The 16,021-nt window shown below is 46.4% G+C and overlaps 1 protein-coding gene across 5 annotated transcripts in view; it reads left to right on the top strand.

Moving 5' to 3' along the window:
* The window catches only part of SEMA5A (semaphorin 5A), a 565,569-nt gene that overhangs the window by 369,789 nt on the left and 179,759 nt on the right, over window positions 1–16,021 (top strand). For all 5 annotated transcript variants that reach the window (XM_027520271.1, XM_027520273.1, XM_027520269.1 and 2 more), the window contains one exon: window positions 1,323–1,536. In XM_027520271.1, the coding sequence (XP_027376072.1) occupies window positions 1,323–1,536 (214 nt within the window). The remainder of the gene's footprint in view (window positions 1–1,322; window positions 1,537–16,021) is intronic.

A 16,021-nucleotide genomic window follows, 5' to 3' on the forward strand; every position in this document is an offset into this window, starting at 1 on the left:
GGTACTTTTCTGTATCCAGGTCTCATTCCTATAGAATTGCAGGGTTCTCAGAGCACACATGTAATCTTCCTAATTTGGGATATTCATTTGCTTTTCCTCAGGGAACAAGAAATGATAAAGAAATATCATTATATTAATTTCCTGGTTACACAATTTCTCTCAAAGGCTGAATTAATCTTCCTCTTTTACTATTCATTATTTTCAAGTTAACATTCAGTTATTGGAAATAAAGAGAGGAGGATGATGATGATAAGAAGTGATGCTCACAGAGACAGCCCTAGGTATTGTGGCCTGTCCTACACACCTTACAACAACCCAGTCACTTCACCCTCACATCTACCCGGCCTGGTGGTTATCCTTTGGGTCATCGTTTTGTAAAAGAAGACTCTAAGGTTTAAAGAATTTAAGTAGCTTACCTGGGTCTACAAGCGTGATAAGGGCTTCCCTCGTAACTCAGATGGTAACGAATCTGCCTGCAGTGGGGGAGACCCGGGTTCAATCCCTGGGTTGGGAAGATCCGATGGAGAAGGAAATGGCAACCCACCCTAGTATTCTTGCTTAGAGAATCCCATGGACAGAGGAGCCTGGCGGGCTACAGTCCATGGGGTCGCAAAGAGTTGGATATGACTGAGTGACTAAGCACACACGTGTAAAAAGCAGGCGGGGAATCTGAGCAGCTGCCTGACCCCTGTGCTCTCTTAGCTCTCAGGTGAGAGCAGAGAAGAATAGAGTGGAGATCCCCTCCTCCAGCCACCCAGAGGACTTTTCTCATTCAGTGATGGTTCAGCTTCTCAAATGCAGGAGTCCTACGGGTGGACTGCAGATCACTAAGTTGCCTCTTGGAACACTAAGATCTAAAGCCTTGGAAATTTGAGCTCCATGGTTGCTAAATGTCCACCCATCCTTACCCATGAAGACACTCTGGGCTAGTCACACCACTTTAATCCACTTTTGTGGATAAACCTGTACCTAACTTCTATAAACAGTGAAGTTGAGTTTTGTAATGTAAGTGGGCAAACTTGCATTGCCTTGTGTGTTATAAATATAAGTCATAAATGATAGTCTTACTCTGTCTTTGGTGAGTATCCAACAGCCTGGGGTTCATTCTCACGGGATGATGAGAGATTGATTGCCAGATTCTCTGATGGTCCCCACAGCATATTATTCTCATCGAATATGTGGATGTCTGGCCCATGCTATGAGCCCCAGAGAGTTTATTGTATGTGCTTCATTTGCAAGTCGGGCAGATCTGATCCATTAACAGTATTAAAGGGGTTTCATGGGGGGGATCACTGACTTTTCTCTCTTGTCCTCACTTCTAGTTGAGTAACCTGACGGAGATCCATGACCAGATCAGCGGCATGGCACGCTGCCCCTACAGCCCCCAGCACAACTCCACAGCCCTGCTCACAGCCGGCGGGGAGCTTTATGCTGCCACGGCCATGGATTTCCCGGGACGCGATCCCGCCATTTACCGAAGCCTGGGCATCTTGCCCCCGCTCCGCACCGCACAGTACAACTCCAAGTGGCTCAACGGTGAGTCTTACCCTCCCACCCGGCTTCCCATCTCACTGGTCTCTGATGCCCTCTTCCTTGGTGCTCAGAAGCAAGCTGTCACAGTTTTCAAAATAAAATGATTTCCTCCTTTTCTAAAGGAATCAAAATGTAATTTGTTTTGTTCTTGGATGTAGAAAGCCATCAGAGGGCTCATTTCCAATTAGGAAGAGAAACGATCCTCTCAACACTGTAGGACATGGTTAACGTAGAGCTAATGCTGATACAAGCGTTCCTCAAACTTAAGCTGCTTTCTCATGTTATTGTTTGAAGTTCAGGAAATCTGATGTCATGTCACTTATGTCTGTAGACTCATGTGCATTCTTTCTTGACTTCTTCACTGTATCCCTAAAAAGTGAAGTTTCTAGCATTGCATGACATTTTCAGAGAACTGTGTAAAAGAATGTGTTTGGCTATGCTGCTGCTGCTGCTAAGTCGCTTCAGTCGTGTCCGACTCTGTGCAACCCCAGAAACGGCAGCCCACCAGGCTCCCCCGTCCCTGGGATTCTCCAGGCAAGAACACTGGAGTTGGTTGCCATTTCCTTCTCTAATGCATGAAAGTGAAAAGTCAAAGTGAAGTCGCTCAGTCGTGTCTGACTCTTAGCGACCTCATGGACTGCAGCCTATCAGGGTCCTCTGTCCATGGGATTTTCCAGGCAAGAGTACTGGAGTGGGTTGCCATTAGCTTGACAATGTTTTTAATTAAATTTTTTATTTTATATTGGAGTGTAGCTGATTTACAATGTTGAGTTAGCTTCAGGTATAGAAGAAAGTAATTCAGTTACACATATACATATATCCATTTTTTTTCAGATTCTTTTCCCATATGGTTTATTACAGGATACTGACTAGAGTTCCCTGTGCTATACAGTAGGTCCTAGTTGAGTATCTAGTTTACAGATGTGTGTGTGTGTGTGTGTGTGTGTGTGTGCTCAGTTGCTCAGTCTTGTATGACTCCTTGCTACCCCATGGACTGTATGTAGCCCTCCAGGCTTCTCTGTCCATAGCATTTGCCAGGAAAGAACCCTGGAGTGGGTAGCTATTTCCTTCTCCAGGGGATCTTCCCATCCCAGGGATTGAACCCTGGTCTCCTGCACTGTAGGCAGATTCTGAAATGAGTGGCCATATCCTCTTTCAGGGGATTTTATAGATAGTAGTGTCTGTATGTTAATCCCAAACTCCTAATTTATCCCTCCTTCTACCTTTCTCCTTTGGTAACCATAAATTTGTTTTCGAAGTCTGTGAGTCTGTTTCTGTTTTGGGAATAAGTTCATTTATATCATTTTTTTTTTTTTTTAGATTCCACAGGTAAGGTAACCAAATTTTTTTTTAAAGGTATCAAGTCTTAAAGCCAGGAGGTCAGGGTAGGTGTCATTGGAGTTGCTCACTTCAGTGGCTCGGGAATTAATAAGCCCCCAAGTCCTGTCACCGCTGTCTCTGCCACCCACGGTCTGTCAGGTTGGTCCACAGGCTGGCTGTGCTTATAGGTGCAAATTCACAACTACAGTTCCAGGTACTGCACTCAGATATCACGATATCCAGGGGAGAACCACATCCCTTGTGTCCTTTTTTAAAGACATAAGAAACTGCCAGATTTCCTTCAGTCCTGGGCTAGAACTTGGTCACTTGCTCACTAAACGAGGGGAAAGTGATTCCAGCATCCCAAATTGAAGTTAAAGTTGGCCATGTACTGAGACGTGCCAGCTGAAATCCAGCCCTCTGAATATGCGTGCACTCATGTGTGAATATGGTGAAACACATACATGCACACACACTAGCAAACACGATGTTGTGTGTAGATATATGCACCATATGTAATCCATTCCCTCAAGCCTTTGTGTGATGGTTTGCATAAAGATGAGCTCTTATAATTGTCCTTATAACGTTTACTGTTCTGAGCTTTCACGTTCTACAAAGTTGTACTGACTTCCACCAATAAAAGCTCATGATGTAGATTAAAGTTTCTAGACCTCAGCACTACTGGTGTTCAGGGCCAGATAATTCTTTGCTGGGGCGGGTGGGGGGTTGTCCTGGTTATTGTAGGATGGTCAGCTACATCCCTGGCTTATACCACTTAGATACATTAGCATGACCCACCCCCTGCAGCGTGACAACAAAACATTTGTTCAGAAACTTGCAAATATTCCTCAGGAAAAATATTGCCTGTTATTGAGAAATTTTGGTTTAGAATGATCATGTATGCTATTTAGGTGTATGGGGGTTCCCCAGTGGTCTGGTGGGTAAATCATTAAATCTGCCTGCAATGCAGGAGACTGGGGTTCAATCCCTGGGTCAGGACAATCCCCTGGAGAAGTAAATGGCAACCCACTCCAATATTCTTGCCTGGAGAATCCCATGGACAGAGGAGCCTGGTGGCTTACAATCCAAAGGGTTGCAAAGAGTTGGACATGATTGAGAAACTAAGCATAGCACAGGTACATATATAACATGAGCATTTTGTAAAATAATACAATCAAACCAGCCATCACAGTTTGCCTTTAAAATACTCCTTTTTAGACAAAAGCATATCCTCACCCAGTTTCTTCAGCAAATAGAATGGCTCCATGTGCTTCCAAAGGGCAACGTGAATTGCTTTCCCAAACTGAAGCAGTAACCAGCTTCCCTGTATTAACACTATTTCTGTTGAACTGGTTTCAGCTGAACCTTGACTCTACAGATGGTCTTCTTTCTGCTCTACACATCCATCTGTGTAGCTTAAAGTTCTTTCTTTTCGTTTGTTGATTTTTCCTGTCCAAGTAAAATTCCAGTTAAAAATCAAAATGAGTTCTTCCGCAACCACAAATATTGCATTTAGACTTTGCTGCAAGCAAAGTAAAAAGTAATTAGGAGCACAGTGTCTTTCTTTTCCCAGAAGTGACACCCTGAAGAATATCTTGGAAAAATCATTCAAATTATAGCATGAGTTATAAGCACGGTTTCTTTGTATGTATTTCTAGGCGGATCAGGAACTCCGATTCTGCTAACACTCTGGGTGGAATCTCTTCCATCTGAGAGTCAGGTGAGGGCCTAAGTAAGGACAGTCACTGTAGGCATGCGTGTCCTAAATCATAGATGACGCTATAAAACTATGGACATTGCAAATCGGCCCAAATAAATATAGTGAAGCCGCCGCTTGGCTCGCAGGGTCATCATAGCCCCCATGGCACTGAATGGCCTGCCTTCCTCAGAGAGTGATGCCCTTCCCCACTGGGAGGCCCCCACTTCTGGGCAGAGAGCCCTGAGGGCCCCAGGCTGCTGTGTGTGCGGTGGTCATTCTCTCTCTGAGTTCTCTTGGGGCGCTTTGTTCTGCTGAACTCTGAGATATCGTTTCTACCTCTGGTTGGCTCTGGTTTTCTGCTCTGATTGCTCCTCCACCCAGCATGGATTCCGGTCTCTGACCCCCAGTTAGCTCTGCATCCATGGCCCCGCGGAGCCTGGACATTTATTCTCACTGACCTAGCTGGAGTCCACACTTGGCATCTGTTTGCACTTAGACCCGACGCTCTGTCTCTTTTCTTTCTGCCAAGTGCTGGAGTAATTTTCTTCCTTTACTGGAAGTTATTGCCTTACCTATCATCCCTTCTTTTTTGCCATATCCTTAACTTTCTCACACTCTGATGATAATTGCTTGTGCACGTGCTCTGCGGCTTCAGTTGTGTCCAACTCTTTGCAACCCTATTGTGTGATATTAGTGACTTAGCAGCAGCAGCAGCAGGGACTCATTAAATGATGCTCTTATGTTCTAAGTTTTCAACTGATGGAGGATTAGGCACAGGGGTTAATAAATGACCATTAGAGAGCTGGATTTGTTTGTGATAGAGCTGAGCAAATGTACTGGAAACTCTCAGAGCTGGTACCTTAAGCAGATGCAGACCATGAGCTGCTGAATGAAGAGGAGCAGGCTTCCATGTGGGGTTGGCAGGCAGCTTCCACAGCATCAGGCTCCCATCTGGGGAAATAAAAACCCAACGTTTTAATTGAAGATGCAGTTTCCATAAACTCATTCAAAGGAAGTACAATCACAAGGTGTATCACTTGCAGATCCCAGAACCCAGGCACCAGGAGCTGGGAAAGGGCAGCCCTCCACCCCAGGTCACCCCAGGAGCCAGAAAGCAGGGTAACACGCACATGTGAACTGACAGAGTCCTTTGGGCAGAGGTCATTTAAAATGATCACAGAGCCCTTTTCTTGGGCTCAGTGATCATTTTAAAAGGTAAGTGATGGAGACTTTGGAGGTGGAAATACCTGCCAGTCAATCAGTACTCACCCCTCAGGGAGCTGAATTGTCTCAGTTCTCAATTTCCTCATCTGCCAACTGGAGATAACTAGTCACTGGACCTGGAAGTTCTGATAATAAAATTAGACCATGTAGAGAAGGCAGTGGCACCCCACTCCAGTACTCTTGCCTGGAAAATCCCATGGGTGGAGGAGCCTGGTGGTTTGCAGTCCATGGGGTCGCTAAGAGTCAGACACGACTGAGCGACTTCACTTTGACTTTTCACTTTCATGCATTGGAGAAGGAAATGGCAACCCACTCCAGTGTTCTTGCCTGGAGAATCCCAGGGACAGGGGAGCCTGGTGGGCTGCCGTCTATGGGGTCGCACAGAGTCGGACCCGACTGAAGCGACTTAGCAGCAGTGGCAGCATCAGAGATAATAAATATTAGTAGCAAATAGCTGATTATAAATAGATGTAATGACTATGAACTCCCCAATGCCTGATTCAATATCTGACTTTAGAGCCAGAGAGTAAATACTTGTTGGCTGAGTGCACCTGGGGCTGTGGTTCCTGATTGCTGACACCTACCAGCCTCCTGTCTCCTGTCTCTCCTGACTCTGACCATCTGCCTCTGAGCTTTCCCTGCTCCTCTCTGGGCTGGCCTCTCCTGGCCGTCCTGTCTTGCTGCAGCCACATCCAAGTCCCCCAGGTACATTCCTGTCACTGCCCAATCCGTGGTACCCCCAGGGGTCAACAAGACCCAAGGTCCCTGGGAGGCCATCACTCAGCTAACAGCTGCTCACATATTATGATAGGCAGAGCTCTGGTCTTTGTTTTGGACATTTTCACACTTTTTTTTTTTTTTTTTTGGCTAACATTTCTCTGTTGAGGAAGGGAAATTTTATCAGCAGGGGAGGTGTGGAGGCTGGTACCTCTGAACCATGGTCAGCAGAATTTCTGATTTCAGATCCACTGTTGTGATTAAATTCTCTGTAGGATAATTTGCCTGTCCACAGAGGGAGTATCTTTCCATGACTGGATTAATTAAGTCATAGAGGGGACATGCATAGGGTGACCAGTACAGCAGTCACATACATTTTTCATTTGCCTCTGCCAGTCCTGTGCCAGGCGTCTTCCTTCTCAGCCTCCTGCCAAGCAACAGCCGGATACCAACCAACTCCATCTCCTCAGGCCACACCGTCAGTGGCAGTTCGGACCGTGGGGGTGTTTGTTTCATTTCTTTCCTAGCATTGCTGGAACAAAGTACCACAGACTGGGTAGCTTAAAACAGAAATGTGTCTTCTGAGAGTTATGAGGGTGAGAAGTCCCAGACCAAGTTGTTGGCAGCCCATGCTCTTTATGAAGACTCCGGGGAGGACCCTTCCCCACCTCTTTAGTTCTCAGCTTCCCTCGGCTTGTGGCAGCATCACTCCAGGCTTTGCCTCTGTTTATGTGGCTTCGCCCCATGGCCCCGTGTCCTCATTTGGCCGTCTTCATTTCTTCATATGAGAACACCAATCGTATTGGATGTGAAAGTGAAAGCCACTCAGTCGTGCCAGACTCTTTGCAACCCCGTGGACCATACAGTCCATGGAATTCTCCAGGCCAGAATCCTGGAGTGGGTAGCCTTTCCCTTCTCCAGGAGATCTTCCCCAACCCAGGGATCAAACCCAGGTCTCCAGCATTGCAGGCAGATTCTTCACCAGCTGAGCCACAAGAGAAACCCAAGAATACTGGAGTGGGTAGCCTTTCCCTTCTCCAGTGGATCTTCCTGACCCAGGGATCGAACCAGGGTCTCCTGCGTTGCAGGTGGATTCTTTACCAACTGAGCTATCAGGGAAGTCTATTGGATTAGGGGCCTACCTCATTCCAGTATGGCTTCACCTGTACTAATTATATCAGTCATGACCTTATTTCCAAATAAGATCACATTTATAGATACCAGCATATCTTTGGGCGGAGCTGGGGGTAGGGAGGAGAAGGCAATGGCACCCCACTCCAGTACTCTCGCCTGGAAAATCCCATGGGCGGAGAAGCCTGGTAGGCTGTAGTCCATGGGGTCGCTAAGAGTCGGACACGACTGAGCGACTTCACTTTCACTTTTCACTTTCATGCATTGGAGAAAGAAATGGCAACCCACTCCAGTGTTCTTGCCTGGAGAATCCCAGGGATGGGGGAGCCTGGTGGGCTGCCGTCTATGGGGTCGCACAGAGTCAGACACGACTGAAGCGACTTAGCAGCAGCAGCAGTGGGGGCGGAGAGGGGGATACAATGCAACCCCTAACAGTGCCCTAAACAGGAAATATTCAAATGTTGAAATCTTAAACTTTGGCGTTCCATTTTCCAGTGACACTCTATTTCTGTGCGGCCACTAAACCCTCTGGGCACTCAGTGCCCCCATTTCAGCAGTATCCTCCTCACTCTTGGCAAACAACGTTGCCTTCTTGTTCCCAATGGGCATCAGAAGTCATCGAGGAGGGCTCAGGGGACAGTCCTCTTTGCCCAGGGCCGAGCTGGCCTGCACCTCTCTCCTCCTTCCATGCTCCAGAGCACTGGTGAGGAGAGTCTGTCCACTTAAGCCTCTGCTTTATCCGCTGTGCGTCTGTCCTCCAGCCTACGTCTCTGGGGAAGGAGTCCCTCTCTCCTAGGCAGCATTCTGATGTGGATTTCATCTCGCATATTCTCTCTCTGAATTATTCCCTCAATGGGCTGTAGAGAAACCCTGGCAACAATGAGCACTCACCCTCAGGTCAAGAGAAGTGCAAAGGATGCTCTTCAGGATGTGGGAACATGTAGAGAGAACATGAAAAGTCATGACCCTTCAGTGACCCCAGTCTCTGTGCTTCAGGGGCCCTCTTCTAGGCAAAGGGTGGCATCAAGATGACCAGGGTGATGTCCTGCCAGCCTACAGAAAGCCCTTATGAAGGACCTGTGAAGCCTCTGATCTTCCCCATTGTTCTTGTTCAGTCACTCAGTCATGTCTGACTCTTTGTGACCCATGGACTGCAGCCCGCCAGGCTTCCGGGTCCTTCACTATCTCCTGGAGCTTGCTCTAACTCATGTCCATTGAGTCGCTGATGCATCCAACCATCTCATCCTCTCCTGTCCCCTTCTCCTCCTGCCTTCAGTCTTTCCCAGCATCAGAGTCTCTTCCAGTGAGTTGGTTCTTCATATCAAAGGACTGCAGCTTCAGCATCAGTCCTTCCAGTGACTATTCAGGGCTGATTTCCTTTAGGATGGACTGGTTGGATCTCCTTGCTGCCCCTCCCAGAGACCCAGCATCCCTTCCTGGTATAGTTTCAACAACCTGCACTGAGCAAGCTAAGTGCCCTGAGTCTAATACCAGAGTTCCAGGCAGGAGTCTTATGTCTTCTGACACCACCAACACTAAGAGTTTCCCCAATGGGTAGCCTCCCACCTGCACCTTTGCAAGACCTGCGTGGTGGCCGCGCCATCGGCTGTCAGCAGGGGCTGACGAAGAGAGGAGAGCAAGGCTGACTGTGGCACCTTCCTGGAGTTTCCTCTTTCCTCCCTGTGTCATCTGGCTTTTCCTGCTCTTCAGCCCTGAGTCCTCTCCTCTGCACACACGCCTTCTAGGTGCCCTTTCAGGAGGAGCATGCAACTCCCTGCATGCGACTGCCCTCCTCAATGGACTCCTTCCCACACACTGTTTACACTGTTCTGACTTCCCCTGAGTTTTGCCTTTTCCCTAATTCCTATTATTCTGTAGCTCCAGTCAGTTGTAGTTTCCCTGAGAATTGGTGGGTCCCTTTCATTCCTTCCCCATGGTCGATGTTCAGGATTGTATTCACCCCACAACACTGGAGTTCGTGGTCCTTCTCCTGCTCAAGACCCTCTTGAGTCCCCGTTTCAGCTGCAGAGAAGGTGGAGACGCCATTGGCCAGCCTCCACTGCCTGACTGTCCTCCTCCTGCCCACCCCTTGCTCCTTCTGCTTTAACCTCTTATATGCTGCACTCTGGCCCTGGCCCTTCCTCTCTGCCAGGGATCAGCATTGTCTGTGAAGGGCCAGAGAGGAAATACTTTATCGTTTGCATCCATATGGCCTTTATTGCAGCTTTTCAATGCTGCCATTGAAGCATGAGAGCAGACATGGCCGTTGTGTACATCTATGCTGTATGACTGCAGCCATGAAATTAAAAGACGTTTACTCCTTGGAAGGAAAGCTATGACCAACCTAGACCATATATTAAAAAGCAGAGACATTACTTTGACAACAAAGGTCCATCTAGTAAAGGCTATGGTTTTTCCAGTGGTCATGTATGGATGTGAGAATTGGACTATAAAGAAAGCTGAACACTGAAGAATTGATGCTTTTGAACTGTGGGTGTTGGAGAAGACTCCTGAGAGTCCCTTGGAATGCAAGGAGATCCAACCAGTCCATCCTAAAGGAGATCAGTCCTGAGTGTTCACTGTTAAGGACTGATGTTGAAGCTGAGACTCCAATACTTTGGCCACCTGATGCGAAGAGCTGACTCATTTGAAAAGATCCTGATTCTGGGAAAGATTGAGGGCAGGAGGAGAAGGGGACGACAGAGGATGAGATAGGTGAATAGCATCACCGACTCAGTGGACATGTGTTTGGTTAGGCTCCGGCAGTTGGTGATGGATAAGGAGGCCTGGCGTGCTGCGGTTCATGGGGTCGCAAATAGTCAGACACGACTGAGCAACTGAACTGAACTGAACACTGTATGCTCACAAAACTTTATTTATAACCAGTGGGTAGGTCTAGGCTGCGGTCTATAGGGTGCTGACCCCTGTACTATCTGGAGAACTCTTTGCCTCAGACAGTCCATGTGGGCAATGGCTTTATTTCTATCTAGTCTTTGCTCTGATGTGCCTTCTCAATGGGACCTTGGCCCTGACCATCTTATTTGACATGACCCCCCTGCTTCATCTGGGGCTTCTCTGGTGGCTCAGATGGTAAAGAATCAGCCTGCACTGCAGGAGACCTGGGTTTGATCCCTGGGCCAAGAAGATCCCCTGGAGAAGGGAATGGCTGCCCACTCCAGTATTTTTGCCTGGAGAAACCCATGGACAGAGCCTGGCGGGCTACAGTCCAGGGGTCCTAAAGTGTCAGACAAGACTGAGTGATTAATGCTTTCACCTTCCCTCCTCCATCCAGCCCTCTTGATTCCCTTAGCTGTGTTCAACTTTGATCCTCCTTTAGTACTTGTCTCCTGTCCTCTGCTGGAATGAAGCTTCTCCAGTGGCCATTCTTATTTCCTTTGGCCACTGATGTATCCCAGATCTTTCAGCGTTAATGGGCTCATAGGAAGCACCCAATACATCACTTTTAAATAAATGAGTTAGTAGATTAGTAGTTTACATCTTTGTTTCCTCATCCATGAGTGTATGAATTCCTTGAGGGCAGCATTTAGATGGGATCAATTTTTGTGCACTCAGCATTTCATGTACTGCCTGAAATACAGTTGAGACTCCATCCATATTTGTTGAATGAGTTGGAGATAGCACATTTCATAAGCAGCAGAAATATGAATTTTGTTGTTAACAAAGGGAACATGTCATTGTTAGTTGTAACCCAGAATTTAAAACATAGAGATTTGTATATTTGAAATGGATGCAGGTCCGGACATTTAAAGAATCTTCCTTTACCACCTATTTCAACTCCCACTTTTAGCCATTATGTATTTCATCAGTTATCAAAGGCAGCATGATCGATTGGATAATGTTCTGGCAGAATTTGAAGCATTGAGTTATATGTTTGGTCGTATAAGTTTCAAAATCAGATTTTTCTCTCTGTGCCAAAATCACTCTTAAAGCAAATTTATGTGTTTAGTGCATTAAAATACTAGTCGTTAATAACCCTTATTAAATGATTACTGTAAAGCAGGATAATAAATGTTTCATAGTCGATGCTTAAAATAGAGAAGCTGTAAAACTTGCCTTTAAGAAACTGGTAATCAAATCGGGGAAATAGTCAACCCATGAAAGGGGGGGAAATAGCATATCCAAATTAATGTTGTACAAATTGAGTTTGTGGGTTCTGAGGGAACTGCTTGCTTGCACATGGACTGAAACCTCGGAGAGAACGTGAAAAAAGAATCCATCAGTGAGCTTTATGAACTCAACATGAACATCTCCCAGGGCATAATCTCACTGGGATGTAGCACCCTGCTTCTTTTCTTTCTTGGAGACAGCATCTATCTCTCTCTTGGGTTCTCCCACAATTTCTGCAGCTCCCCCATTCTCTGAGAGTCCAGCCTTGACCTCACTGTGAAGGAAAACACACTTGAAATCCATAGAGTCGTTTTTATGAGCTATTGTGTTTCTAGTTTAGAAAACTGTTTCTGTAACCATCACAAGCTCTCCTGGTTTGAAATACTTTATTGATGTTACCCACATTTAAATAGACTCTTTGAGGTCTTTAAAATACAATGATTAACCTCCTACTAATTAAAGATAATTTACTTGGAGAGAGAAAAATCCCTTCTGTGCTTAACTCTAAGGGGGAGTTGTTTCTGCTTATCATGAAGACAGGTGCTTTGTGGAGCTTGGCACTTCTTCCCGGGAGCAGACACCACTTCTTGGGGATGCAGACGTGGCTGGGATAGGGTGATCCTGTTGGGTTCCATCCTGGGGACAGTGAGATCACTTTTGGCACAATCTACAGACTGCAAGGAGATCCAACCAGTCCATTCTGAAGGAGATCAGCCCTGGGATTTCTTTGGAAGAAATTATACTAAAGCTGAAACCAGTACTTTGGCCACCTCATGCAAAGAGTTGACTCATTGGAAAAGACTCTGATGCTGGGAGGGATTGGGGGCAGGAGGAGAAGGGGACGACAGAGGATGAGATGCCTGGATGACATCACTGACTCGATGGACATGAGTCTGAGTGAACTCCGGGAGTTGGTGATGGACAGGGAGGCCTGGCGTGCTGCAATTCATGGGGTCGAAAAGAGTCGGACATGACTGAGCGATTGATCTGATCTGATCTGATAGAGTGCAGTCATCAAAGGTGTAAATCTTCTGAGTTAGGCTCTCCCTGTACAGACGAGATTTGCTAAAGCGGAAAATTCATGAGTAGAACCAGAGTTCACAGAACAAGCAAAGCAAAGACAAGTAGGGCCTGAACATGGAGTCTGTTTGTTTTAGGAGATCTGTAGTGTTTATCAAGGAAAATAAGCTCGGTAAAACCCAGAACAAAAGACATTGATGTATATAGTCTGAAGCCTAGTTTTGTCATTTTATCAGACAGCATCTGGGCAAATGCTTAAAAGGGGTGTCCTTATGAACAATGGACCCTGTTCAGCAGTGCAGCTGAAAGACTAAACCCTGACCACTGACTCAAGAAGTTTAAACTTGTTAAGGTGATGGCACGTGGACTTAGAGCTTGGGAGCAAAGTCATGTGACATGAGACACAGCATGACCAAATGCCATTTTCTAGTTTTCAGGCTTAATCAAGCCAATCAGAAGGCATTGTGGGCAGATGGTCTACCTTGAGGGGGATGGATGTATCTTGGAAATAGTGTTGTAAATCAATTCTGATTATCTTTATAAAGTCAGAAAAGAGTTTAAATAAATGGCCTCCCTGCATATCATCTGCCTGTCTGTGTACCTGCTGGAGTCTCTGATACATCCAATTATTATTCCATGCACAAGGAGTGGTGACGCTGACTGTTTATAACTTGCCAGGTAGATGGGAGGCTCCATTTATGTGTCTTCTGGAAATCTCTGCACAACACCCCCCACCACAAGGGAGATGGCACTGTCTCCATTTAGAGATGAGCAAGCTGGGTCAGAGGAATCAGCCTCCTGAACCAGGGCCTCATGGCTGATGCATGTGTAAGCTAGTAATTGAAGACAGATCCTCCTCCTTCTGTAGGCTCCCAGCCTCCCCTTTGGATAATTGACTTCTTGGGAAACACGACCATCATGAGCTGCCCCCATCTCTCTCCAGATGTCCAGATTTTTATGCACAAGCTGCCATGGTAGAGCGATATGGAGACAGTGGACATGGTGGCTGGTGTTTTCTGGATTGGTGAAAACTTGAGAAAGGAGGTAGAATGAGCTGGGGTTATTAAACCCAAGGCAGAAAAGTCTGTATGATTATTTAGCACACCCCTTTATGCATGCAGAAGTCTGGTAGGTGACAGGAAGGAACCAATTGTTGTGGTTGCTGCTGCTGCTACTGCTGCTGCTAAGTCACTTCAGTCATGTCCAACCCTGTGCGACCCCATAGACGGCAGCCCACCAGGCTCCCCCGTCCCTGGGATTCTCCAGGCAAGAACACTGGAGCGGGTTGCCATTTCTTCTCCAATGCATAAAAGTGAAAGTGAAAGTGAAGTCGCTCAGTTGTGTCTGACTTTTAGCGACCCCATGGACTGCAGCCCACCAGGCTCCTCCGTCCATAGGATTTTCCAGGCAAGAGTACTGGAGTGGGGTGCCATTGCCTTCTCTGATTCTTGTGATACTCTCTAAAAATAGTGGTGTGTTCTGTCTTGGTCCTTGAGCACTGAGTTCCTGAAAGTCGGGCAATCACAGAATCCCTTCAGGCGAATGTTGCAGGGTCTCTACTTGGCAATAAGGCATTTTTTCACCAAACTCAAGTTTGGCCACTTGCCCCTAAAGAATCCAATCCTGAGAGAGACAGGTGTTGAGTGAAAGGAAAGATAGCTTTATCGAGGAAGTCAGCAGTCCTGGGGAGAAGGTGGACTCATGTCCCAAAGAACCAACTCTCCACTCCCCGTGTCTTGCTTGGAGATTTTATAGGAAAAAGAGGAGGAGAAGGTTGCCGTGTATATGGTCAGCTCAAGGACCTTCTGCTGACTGGTGGGTGTTGAGGTAAGCTGTAGTCAACATCATTGACCTTCTGGTTCCAACCGGTCTGGGGTCTCTGTGCTTGTGGCCAGCATACAGTTAACTTCTCCCATTTGGCAGGGGTTTCAGCATCTGCAAGACAGCTCAGAGGATATATCTGAGAATATTATCTCTAGCCCTGGAAGAGGAACTAAAGGTCTTTGACTTTGCCTTAATGTCATGTATGGATGTGAGAGTTGGACTGTGAAGAAAGCTGAGCACTGAAGAATGGATGCTTTTGAACTGTGGTGTTGGAGAAGACTCTTGAAAGTCCCTTGGACTGCAAGGAGATCCAACCAGTCCATTCTGAAGGAGATCAGCCTTGAGATTTCTTTGGAAGGAATGATGCTAAAGATGAAACTCCAGTACTTTGGCCACCTCATGCGAAGAGTTGACTCATTGGAAAAGACTCTGATGCTGGGAGGGATTAGGGGCAGGAGGAGAAGGGTACGACAGAGGATGAGATGGCTGGATGGCATCACTGACTCGATGGATATGAGTCTGAGTGAACTCTGGGAGTTGGTGATGGACAGGGAGGCCTGGCATGCTGCAATTCATGGGGTCACAAAGAGTCGGACACGACTGAGTGACTGATCTGATCTGATAAATATGAATATATGTAAATGATGATCTATAGTTTGATGATTAGCAACCAAGTGATAGGCACATGGCAGGCATCACCCTTGACTTTTCACAATGATACTGTTGTTGTTGTTCAGGGTGCTAAGTCATGTCCAACAAAATAATACTAAGTATCAGGTATTGTTATCACCATTCTAAGGGGCTTCCCAGGTGGCTCAGTGGGTAAAGAATCTTCCTGCAATGCAGGAGATGTAGGCAGACGAGAGTTTGATCCCCAGGTTGGGAAGATCCCTGGAGGAGGGCATGGCAACCCACTCCAGTATTCTTGCCTGGAGAATCCCATGGACAGAGGAGCCTGGTGGGCTACAGGCCAGAGGGTCACAAGGAATCAGACACGACTGAAGCGACTGAGCACACATTCTAAATGGGGGAAACTGAGAACTTGTGCTGTTACATAATCTGGCCAATTCTTACTGCCAGTAGGTGGAAGTATTGAGCCATGTATACATACACCTCAATCCTATACATATGCATGTAACACACTCAAAACATACACACACAAACATGTATATCTATCCATCTATCTGTATCTACTGATCTATCGATCCATCTACCTAGTCTTTTCCTAGAAATCTTAAGGAAAGAATTTTAGTATGTCAATGTCTTTTAAACCACTTTTTACTTAATTAAATTTTAGTTTAATTATCCAATCTTAATAAACACATAGATGAAGTTAGCTTTACTTTGGAACCCTCTGCTGCACATTTCCATGTAGCTGTGATAGGGAAACAATCTTCAAAAGAAAGAGAGGACCAGAAAATCTAG

The sequence above is a fragment of the Bos indicus x Bos taurus genome, chromosome 20 (assembly GCF_003369695.1).
Source record: "Bos indicus x Bos taurus breed Angus x Brahman F1 hybrid chromosome 20, Bos_hybrid_MaternalHap_v2.0, whole genome shotgun sequence".
In the NCBI taxonomy this organism is placed as follows: Eukaryota; Metazoa; Chordata; class Mammalia; order Artiodactyla; family Bovidae; genus Bos; species Bos indicus x Bos taurus.